This window comes from Zeus faber (genome assembly GCF_960531495.2).
Source record: "Zeus faber genome assembly, chromosome: 10".
NCBI lineage: Eukaryota > Metazoa > Chordata > Actinopteri > Zeiformes > Zeidae > Zeus > Zeus faber.
In genome coordinates this window covers 32,505,149-32,516,389 of record NC_137199.1, presented here as the reverse complement: position 1 = coordinate 32,516,389, position 11,241 = coordinate 32,505,149, and the positions used below count along the sequence as shown (strand labels likewise).

The 11,241-nt window shown below is 46.5% G+C and overlaps 2 protein-coding genes across 2 annotated transcripts; both read right to left on the bottom strand.

Annotated features, from left to right (window-relative positions):
• Window positions 1-3,974: 3,974 nt before the first annotated feature.
• nanos1 (nanos homolog 1) lies at window positions 3,975-4,720 on the bottom strand (the record flags this gene model as incomplete). Its single annotated transcript, XM_080008512.1, has 1 exon — window positions 3,975-4,720. The coding sequence occupies one exon, from the start codon at window positions 4,718-4,720 to the stop codon at window positions 4,070-4,072; it is 651 nt and encodes a 216-aa protein (XP_079864638.1). The 3' UTR covers window positions 3,975-4,069.
• A 4,659-nt stretch (window positions 4,721-9,379) lies between these two features.
• LOC307235794 (cathepsin Z-like) lies at window positions 9,380-10,585 on the bottom strand (the record flags this gene model as incomplete). The annotated part of the gene is made up of 5 exons (XM_080008005.1): window positions 9,380-9,502; window positions 9,567-9,729; window positions 9,804-9,954; window positions 10,050-10,229; window positions 10,447-10,585. 5 exons carry the CDS (start codon window positions 10,583-10,585, stop codon window positions 9,380-9,382), a joined length of 756 nt encoding a protein of 251 aa, XP_079864131.1.
• Between the last annotated feature and the right edge of the window lie 656 nt (window positions 10,586-11,241).

The window sequence follows — 11,241 nt, the reverse complement described above, 5'->3', positions numbered from 1 at the left end:
TATATGAAGATGTTGTGATGAAAATAAAACATTTCTGGTGTAAACAAAGTGAAAATTGTGAATTTGTCCAATTTGTAAGAAGTGGGATCCAGCATCAGGGAGACGGGAGGTTCTGCACAACAGGGAGGACATTTCATTTATTTAATTTCATTTCATTTGATCAGGCTTTTTTTTTTTTTAAGCATTCTTCATTAAATCAAAATATTTTCAGAATTGAGCACCACATGAAGTGATGATGAAGAGGTGTGACGTCTGATGTGTTCCAGTGTGACGGTAATAAGCTTCTGAGCCGCTCAAAAATATTGAAAAATCAGTTTCCGTCTTAATGTCATCTTGTGGTTATGGAACTGAGAGAGCTGGTGTCACGGACTGTTTGGAATTCCCATTTATGACATATTAAATCACATTATCACTGAAGACACTGAAAAGCATGACATTTGACATTTCACTGCCTAGATGTATGAAAGTATGTACATGTATGTGACGAATAAACCTCTTGAATCCTTGAAAAGCATGACCTCATCACCCTTTTCCATTGAATTTCAGTTCATTAAACCTCGTTGGGATCACTATTTTGGCCCCCGTTCCATTTTATTAATTGTTATTTGAAATCCAATTTGATATCGATTGTGTTCATCTTCTCAACACTGATGGAACATGTGCTTCCTCACAACTGGTCAAAGTTTCACATCAAACCCTTCAGTCCCCTCAACACACACAATACTACAATGTTTTTGTAATACCTGCCACGGCCACGGGGGCGCTGTTCCTCGCAACATGAGCTGATGCATGCTCCTTGGCAAGGCCTGGAACCTAAAAACCTCCAAACCCTGCGAAATGGATATTGTGGAAAACACATGTTCCAGTTTGATGTGAGCAGGTGGAGGATCCGTCTCCACCTCCATCTGCGGAACGACTTTCATGCACGGCTGCCATCCACTGTGAGCCTCCAGGTGTTGCTAGGCAACAGGAACATCCTTGTTACAGGCACATTCTTGGAAGTGATGAGAGCATTACAAGAACTGTGCGGATCTGCGGGTTATTATCTCCCTTTGACGGAGTCACCATGAGAAAAGAAAAGAGAAAGAAAGGAGGAAGGAAGGAGGAAGGAAGGAGGAAGAAAGGAGGAAGGAAGGAGGAAGGAAGGAGGAAGAAAGGAGGAAGAAAGGAGGAAGAAAGGAGGAAGGAAGGAGGAAGAAAGGAGGAAGGAAGGAGGAAGGAAGGAGGAAGAAAGGAGGAAGAAAGGAGGAAGGAAGGAGGAAGGAAGGAGGAAGGAAGAAGGAAGGAAGGAGGAAGCGAGGAGGAAGGGAGGAGGAAAGAAGGAGGAAAGAAGGAGGAAAGAAGGAGGAAAGAAGGAGGAAGGAAGAAGGAAGCAAGGAGGAAGGAAGGAGGAAGGAAGGAGGAAGGAAGGAGGAAGAAAGGAGGAAGGAAGGAGGAAGGAAGGAGGAAGGAAGGAGGAAGGAAGAAGGAAGCAAGGAGGAAGCAAGGAGGAAGGGAGGAGGAAAGAAGGAGGAAAGAAGGAGGAAGGAAGGAGGAAGAAGGGAGGAAGGAAGGAGGAAGGAAGGAGGAAGGAAGGAGGATCCAAAGGGACGTCCTTTGATTACATTTCTGGGGTTTTCTGCTCCAGACCCGAGCAGTCGAACGCCGTGAACCTTCTGACTGTTTGTGGCTTTGTGACTCCATCCCAGACGTCACAGGGAAAATAATAAATGATAAATCCAAAATGAAGACGTTTGTGTGAGAGAGATGGAGCAGACGGAGGAGAAAGGAGGCAGGAAGGAGGAAGGAAGGTGGAGAAAGGAGGGTGTTGTTGGTATTCAGGAGGAAGAAACAACAAACTACACCTTCACAGACCCAAAAACAAGTGGAATCTGGTTCCATGTGGAGCCTCCGTTCTGACGGAGGGACAGACAGACGGACAGACAGAGAGGGATGGATAGATAGATAGATAGACAGATAGAAAGACAGACAGACAGACAGACAGACAGACAGACAGACAGATAGACAGATAGGTGAACAGGAGTGAGAGCAGCCCCTCCCACTCCTGTTCTCTTAGACATCAATCTCTGTTGCACTGAGTAGTTATCCATTATTCATGTCTGGGCTCAGCTGGAGGAAAAGAGGAGACGAGGTGGAGAAGGAGGTGGAGGTGGAGGAGAAGAGAAGAGGAGGTGGAGGAGAGGAGGTGGAGGAGTAGGGGGAGGAAGAGGTGGAGGAGGTGGAGGAGGAGGAGAGCCCAGACATTCCAGAGCTCCAACAGGGACCAGCAGCTCTGGGTGGGAGGAGGCCAGGCTGGTTTTTGTGTTGTATTGAATGTTGGAATATCAATGATATGAATATATATGATATGATATAATAATATAAAGTGTAACACATGTGATTCAGGTGTTGATGTGAAATAAAGATGTAATTATAATAAATGATATAAAGGTTCAGATGAACTGAGTGTTGGCATTGTTATTCATGAAAAGAAACAGGAGCACGTGGTTCCAAACATTTTATACCTTTTTATTTCTCTAGTGAATTCATATTATTCTGCACAGCAGCATACAGGAAAATATAAATAACAAAATTGACAGTGTTGCTTCTTCCTCCGCTTCATTTCATCAAAAAACGTGTTCAAAGTGGCAAATTGTTCTTTTTCTGGATCCACTCTCCTCCTCAAAGGTTGAAACATTGAACAACTAAACTTTAAGAAAGTATTGGGTATAATATTAATAATAATAATAATAATAATCATCACTATGTACAGACAACGCTTATAGCTTCTTGGAAATTCACTTCCATTCTGTTAAATGCAACAAAAAAGAAAATACACTTTTACAAAGATCAAAAATACTATAAAACCCTTAATATAAACGGCAGCGCTGTATCAATGAGCTGCTGTTGATGGTACAAAAGGTGGAGGTAGAACCCTCCGTGTCCCGACACTCAAGCAACACTTTGTACAAACACGGCAACGCGCTCCACCCTTTGGCAAACACCTCCACCCGCATACATTCACCGTGTTTTTGCATCTTTTTTGGGGGGGGGGGGGGGGGGGGTTATTCTGGAAAAAAAATTAAATTGTCGTTGTTTTCTAACATTCATTTGCACGATTCCTCCGAGGTCAGAGGTCGCAAAATCATCAGATCCTCCACAGACCAGCAGGAGGCACCAGCAGGAGAACGTAGATCCAGTGTGTCGTCCATGTTGGGATGTAAACATAGAAATGTGGTCTGGTACCTCCATTGTCCTGGACCCTCGGGTTCTGGACCAGAGGGGTGGACCCTCAGGGATCTGGACCCTGAGAGTCCTGGACCCTCGGTGTCCTGGACCCTCAGTGTCCTGGACGCTCATCTGCAGGACCCTGAGAGTCCAGGACCCTCAGGGTCCTGCAGATGATCCCAAATCCTCCAGTGAACATCAAGCCGAACAGAGGCTTCATTGTCTGCTGCTCAGATTGAACGACGACCTCAGAGCCGCTTGGAAAACCTGTTGTGGATCGAGCCCTGAGGACCAGGACCCGGATCAAGGAGCTTTAAGGTCTGACCTGGAACATTCTTGAGCTTCTTTAATGGCAAACATAACTTTGGTTCTCTAAAACAAAACGGAATGAGCAAGCTTCGCTTACTGTATAAAAATACTTGGTAGAAATATGACATTCATATTCATCACCTCAGTCAGTGTGTTTCCCTACAACAGCAAAATACTTTCATTTGTTCATACTTTGTGATTATGGATATATAGGTGCATATACATATGTGTGTGTGTGTGTGTGTGTGTGTGTTTGTGTGTGTGTGTGTGTGTGTGTGTGTGTGTGTGTGTATATATATATATATATATATATATATATACACACACACACACACACACATATACACGTACACACACGTCTCAGATGGCTACAAACTAAGGAAAAATAAATCTGATGCATGAAGCAAAAATTATTCTATTTGGATAAAGCAACTATAAAAATATAAGATCTTGGGGAAAAAAAGATAAAATGAAAATCTGTTTAAATTGGGATAAAATCAAAACAGTCATCTGAAAAATAGTTCAGTGCAATTCCTTGGACTTCCTGGTTTCCTCAGAAGGTCTTGGTCCTCTTGCCCCCCACGGCCCGGCCCCCCTTCAGGACCCTCTGGCCCGGCTGCTCCCGGGACAGGGGGCAGTACTTGATGGTGTGCGCGTTGTCCCCGTTGGCGCTGCACAGCGGGCAGGTGTAGGCCCGCAGGATGGGGCACACCACCCGGCCGTCCGGGGTCTTGAGCACATGGGAGCCGAACACCTCCTCCGGAGCCCCGTTGTTCCGGCAGAAGACGCAGATCTTGGGCTCCTGCTTGGTCCGGGACGCGGGCTTGCGCACCCTCCTCTCCATGAACAGGTCGAAGCCCCCGAAGCCCCCCTCTCGGTCGGGCAGCGGGACACCCACCAGCGGGCTCTGGAAGGGGCTGAGGATGGAGAACCGCTCCTTCAGGTCCAGGATGGAGGCTGGCGGGGCGCAGCAGCAGTCCGTGGGGCCGCCCTCCGCGGTGCCCGTTACGCACGGACATGCCGGGGAGTCGTCCAGTCCCAGGGTGGCTTTGAGGGACTCGGTGATGGAGTTGGGGTTCTGGGGGAGGCTCAGCGTGGGGTTCTTGGTGACCAGCGTGGACAGGCCGAGGTAGTCGTTCCAGAAATTAAAGGTGTAGTCGTAGGGGTTGCGCGCGTTCAAATAATTGTGATTCAGAAAATCCATCTCGCTTCTTCAGATCAGAAGTGGAAGGAAGCGCGTAATCCGACGGGTCTTTCCAGGGTGCTCGGACTTCCAGGATGGGTTGCTTTTCCAGGATGGTTTGCTCTTCCCGGATGGTTTGTTTCCAGGGCTCCAGCTTCGTCTGTGCCGCTCCGGCTGGCTCTCTGCTTTTAAGCTCCAAGACAGAGGGCGGGGCGCGTCACACCAAGTTTCTGTTGGAAGCTGAAGCTTTTCCTTCTCGCTCAGAGGAGCGTTCGAACACATCCACACACTGGATTCCACCTAAAAACACAGATTTAAAGCTGCGCGTCTGCTTTATTCACACATCGCCGCCGTGCGTAAATGCGCGCGGACACGTGCGCTTCAGGCTGGGTACATTGAAATCGACTGAATCTGTCTTTGGTTCCGTTCTTCGTGGATCGACAGTAAATCATCGCGCACGGACTCCGTCACAGCGCCGGCGCTCACGCACTTTAACCCCTTGTGCGCCACCGGAGCCGCGCTTTGTTCCCTGAGTCTCCAAGCTGGGAGACCAGAGCAGCTTTTCAATTCACTGAGTTTTCATCACTTGCCATATATTAATAAAAATATTTATGATTAAATACTTATTTCTGTGAAATGTTGCGCTATGAGTTGATGCTCCTTTTACCCAGAAGAGCCTTTTATAAAGCGTTAACCACATCCAGTCACAGTGAACAAGTGACATTTGACAATTTTCACAGAATAGCGCCTCGTTCGAAAACCTTTGAAAACAATGGAATTATGGCCTTTGTTTAAATGTCCTTAAAGAGTGACTTGGTTTCTGAGAACTTTACCCCAAAGCACACGTTGAAACACTGTTCAGTTTGACTTCACTGCTGAGAAACATTATTAAAATAACCCTTCATCAGCTCTTGTACCGAGAGGTGAGAAGAGAGTTCAGCTGCAGAAACAAAGACGCCTTTGTCAGGATCTCAAACTATGAATACCACAAATCAGCTGCTGGAGAGAGAGATCATTTCGGAAATGAAGGACAAAAGGTTCCCAGCGGGTTCCCATCATGCACTGCACATATATGGACATCAGGGTCTATCATTTTAAAAATACACATTATTTATTCTATCACTATATACTGTATTACACTGTATTCTACCATCGACAAGCTCCCCGCAGTAGTTGAAGAATGTTCAGGAAACAGAAGGATCCTCCAGCAGAGGGATGTTATGGACTTCATTCATTATTAAGGTGACAACGGTGATGGAATACATCCCAGAGTGAAACCAAACAGACAATGTGAGGCTGTGACATCACACATCATCATCCACCACAAAGTTCCTGTATCCATGTGGGATAAGAACATAGCAGCATGTTCATCGTCATATGAGCCTGTTTCTCTCCACAGACTCAGATTCTTCGGATCTTCACAGGAAGTGGAGGAATGGAAGAAGGCATACAGGAAATAGAAAGTACTTCCTGGTGTTACCCATACATATAGAGCAGTGAAAAGTCAAATAACTGCCCCGAACAGAGTGAGGGGACACTATTACGGCTCCTAATATTGATGAAGTAAGGAAAAAGGAAAGAAGGAAGGAAGGAAAGAACGACAAAATGAAGGGTGGAAGGATGGAAAGAAGGAAGGAAGGAAGGAAGGCAATAAGGAAGGAAGGAAGAAAGGAAGCAAAGAAGGAAGAAAGGAAGGAAGGAAGGGGGAAAGAAGGAAGGAAGGAGAGAAGAGAGGGAGGGAGTAAATAAGGAAATAATGAAGGAAGGAAGAAAGGACGGATGGAAACAAGGAAGGGAGGATATAAGGAAATAAGGAAGGAAGGAAGGAAGGGAGGGAGGGAGGAAGGATGGATAGAAGGAAGGAAGGAAGGGAAGAAGGGATGAAGGAAGGAGGGAAGGGAAGAAGGAATTAAGGAAAAAAAGAAGGAAGAAAGGAAGCATGTCTCCCATCTGAGTATCTGTGCGTTGTGCTAGCTCAGCTTTGGCTTTGGAACTGAAGGAGAATCTCCTGACGCCGTGTTGTTCGAATCATCGATGGAAGGTTCGATTCCCTGGGTGACAAACTGTGGAAGCAGATTCCTGCGTGGCGGTGCTTGCCGAAGCGGCCACGCCCACATCACCTCTTCAATCTGTTGTGCCTGAGAGGGATCCACCCCCCTGCGCTCAGCCAAGCTCATTCAGTTGGCGAAGGGTGTAATGGAGCAGGAAGTGGGATCAGAGGAAATGGATTTTGGGAAACGCAGCAACTAATTGATGGTTGTGTTTGTGCCGGACGAGGAAAAGCAGCAGAACCAGCGGTGGAACCGAGTCCGCGTTCATTACCACGGGATCTGCATCCAGGATTATCGCTGCTCGTGCAGCAGATGAATTATGCAAATCAATTCACACGGCTTGTGCTGAAGTTGGGAGTATGATAATTCATGATTTATTGCCGGTGTGAAGCCCTCAGGTTGCACGCATTACGCCCTGTGATTTATACTCCTTCCTGCGAACACAAAGGAAACAAGGATTTAACACGTGTGTCGACTGATTCCATTGTGGAAAATCCAAAAGGAATTTAAACTCGTTTCCCTCTTGGCATCCATTCAAACTGAAGATTCACAGCGGGTGTTCCCGGTGTTCGTATCGGGAATAACGAGAATGAAACCATGACGTTGACAGTGTCCAAGGTCCTGAGGCCCTTGGTTTTGGGGGTTTTTGACGCTGCATTTAGCAGGGCGGTTTCTTCTCCTGTGGACGCTGACCCGTCTGACCCGCAGACTTCCCTGCTCCCTGGAAACACGACGCTCTCAGTCAAATCTCTGATTGCGTGGAGGTTCGGACACGGACCGCATGACTGGACACGATGCGATGCCATAGCATACCATACAATGCCATGCGATATACCATGCGATGCAACACCAAACCATACAACACCATATCATATGATACCATACACCATACCATATACACACCATACGATACCATATGACACCATATACCATACAATATATGATACCATACGACACCATACAACGCCATATACCATACACCATACTATACCATACACCATACGATGCCATATACCATACCATGCAAAACGATTCCATGGGATGCAATACCAAACCATACGATGTGATGCAATACCATTCAATACAATATCATATACCTTACCATATAATGCAAAACGATGCAATACAATAATTTATTCATCCAATCAAGATGAAACACTGGAAGCTTCAGTTCTATTCCTTTACATTGTTAAAGGGAGAATAACAGTTCAGTATGACATCAGTTGTCCCACTCCATGAGTGTTACAGCTGCAGTTTAAAAATTAAAAGAAAGTCCACTCCAGTATTGTTTGAAGATCTGACTAAATCCTTCCTCGGTTTTCTGAAGGGCCCCAAGATGTGGCCCCCGGTGTGACGTAGACTGGATGACGTTAAAATAAACACTCCCTCGGATGCAGCTGATTGGCTCGAGACTGCTTCACACCAGGGGGCCACATCTTGGGACCCTTCGAACTGAAGAAAGGAAGCAAAGGATGGATGGCAGGAGGAAAGGAAAAAATTAAGGGAAGGAAAGAAGGTAGGAAACAGTGAAGGAATTGACAGCTCGTCCAATGTTCAGAGCTGGAGAACTGAAAACATCCGGAGGAGAAAGGGTCTTGGTAATTGACGGGTTCAGAAAGTAAAACATGTTTCTCAGACAGTGCTGGGCTGCTATGATGCAACGCATCTGAAATAGTTAAGATGTGGATCCTTAAAGCACAGAGGGGGAAATTGATGCCGCAGCACTTTGTCGTCATCCTATTTTGCCGCATATTGATCACGGCAACAATACATAATGCGTTGCAGAAAAACAATCCATTTATCCTATTGATCGGTGTAATGAAGAAAATGACTCCTGCGCCTTTGTTTGCGCCGGCTCCCGTTTCATCTGGATCACCATGCTTTGTTTTATTTCAAGTGTGTTCGACTGCTGTTTGTGATTATGCAAATGAGGGAGCGCTGAGGAAATGTAATCAGAGCGTAAATTTGATTTCACGTGAAACATTGCGCGGGGCTGGGGAGCGCGCTTGCATAATAGTCACCAAATTACAGTCAATATTTGTTTCTGCAGTGCTGAGCTAAAGTGAACAGTCCCCCCCCCCCCCCCCCAAAAATCAACGCGATTGTTGCCACATGTGCCGGTTTTCCTTTTGTTCCTCAGCTTAACAGGGCTTCAGATGTCATGTCCACCCAGAGACTGTACACCAGCCCTTAAAGACAGTGAAACTTAGCTTGAAAGAAACAAGTTACAACATTGAAGTTATCCCTGGTTTTATAACAATTAACCTGATGTGTTGAGCATCAAGTTTGTTAACTGAAGGCTCTTATGTTAAATGTCAGTTTAGATACACACTTCAGGCCCATGTGAAGGTGTTCCAACATGTACTATTGGTACAGACAGATGAGGGTCCCTTCCTTACCATTCAGCTGCTGGACACTTTGTCCTGGCCCTGCGAAGACTAATGATTCACAAAAAAAAAAAAAAAAAAAAACACAACCTCATACATGTGGGACAGCTCACAAGATGGCAACACTTTAGACAGAAGTGTGAAATAGCCCAAGTTAGGCTGGCAGAAAAAAATCCCATTCATTGAAATCATCAAAAGCTTTAATAGATAGTAGCAGCATTGAGAGAACACTGACAGGGCCACTAGTATGTCAAGGGCAGGATGGGGTCGCCATAGGTGCAGTCCTCCTCCAGAGCCAGGTTATACGTGCTGCCACTGCCTCCCTTGTAGGCACTGGTCACGATCCGCAGCCAGCCCCTCTCACCCTAGAGACAGGACAGTTAGACTAGTTCATACCTTGGGAGCCCATTTCTTGTTAGAAGATCCTACCCAAGGCTCCCCCCAGGAGTTGCGCACGATCCAGTATTCAATGCCATTTTCTACTCCCCAGCCAGCAACAGACACAATGTGGTTGATCTCTGGAGACTTGACATACTCCATGTAGAGGCCTCCAACATAGTCATCCAGCTTCTCTGTGGCCATGATCCCACAGCTGGGACAAACAGACAAGGTTCCATTAAAACTGAAGTTCTACAGACCAGACTAGGTAGGTTTGAGGTTGACAACCTTATGGGGCCGCCGACATAGATCTCTGCCATCATCTTGTCCCGGCCACTAAGGGCACCAAAGTCTCCGACGTGCCACAGGGTGTAATTCTGCACAATATTACATTTTCCAAAGGTGGTGCAGGTTCCACATGAATTGAACGGCTTGCAGTCTGTTAGTAGATTAACACAAATCAGCAACTGATCATCTGAAAGCCAACACCCACAGTTACACTGCAGCACCAACCTACACCAGAGCTGAACTTACCCTGGTCACGGGCCTGGTAGTTGTTGCAGGTCTCGTCAGGGATGCCGTGCTTGTGTGCGTACTCCCAGACAGGGAAGTGGTCACCACCATGACAGGTACCAGCATCAGCACAGTCCACCACATGTTGGACAGACAGATAAGCAGAGGGCCACTGTCCCTTCCTCTTAATGTTGATGCGATCTTTGGAAAAAAAAAAAAAAAAAACAGCAACAGACTCATATGCTAGAGCATAAAGGATAACTTTATACATGATTGTCATGACAAGTTGGGCACCAGGAAAACACAGGGCCTGGCCAAACCCAAGCAGAACAGACTGGTGTCCCTTACATCAGCAAGTCAAAAGACAGAGTCAGGGACCTGTTCTGTAGCATTTAACCCACCCAGAGGTCCATCATACCTGCCATGGCACTGGTGCTCCCATGTGCCCAGCATGAGCCACAATACTGGGGGATGTGCTGGTTACGGGTGGTGCTGGCGTAGTTCACCCCATCCACATCCCTCCAGTCCCAGGATTTAGGGAGCTCCTGCAGGTTCATAAACTCATGAGGACGGAGTGCAGTTCTGTCAGAGACAAGGAAGCATCAAGTATGTCTGCCACAGACACAACCACAAGCAGGCATGTTGAAAGAAAACACCCAATTCCAGCAATGGGAAAAGCTTAACCAGAAAACTAGTTAACAGCATGCAGGGTCTAGGGACCTATCAAGCTTAAAGAAAAGCTCAGAATAATTGGGGAGAGTGCATAGCATTGTTTTGCAGTGCTGAGAGACAGACATGAGGCCTGCTCAAGTCAAAGCTGCCAAGGAGCCTCTGTTCACATGTCAATGAACCCAAGACAGACCGACAGTTGTTTCAGAGTTGAATTTGCATTGAAACTAAATAACCAGTTAGTTATTCTTTAAGCTTGTTAACTTAAGCTTGTTAACTTATGGTACCACATGGCTCTTTAACAGAACAAAAGACCAAATATCTGAATTAACTTCTTACTTGATGCCATAGTTGTTGGTCCTGGGCCGCGGTCGGTAGCACGGACTGGACGCTCTGAGACAAGCGGTAAACCCTGCAGCCGCCACCAGCACAGCGAGGTAACCGCTCAGAGCCGACATGTTAAAGCTGACACAACTCAAAGCAGAGCTGTGAAGTGGGTTTATATGAGCACGCACAGAACGCGCACTCACAGACCCACTCCCAG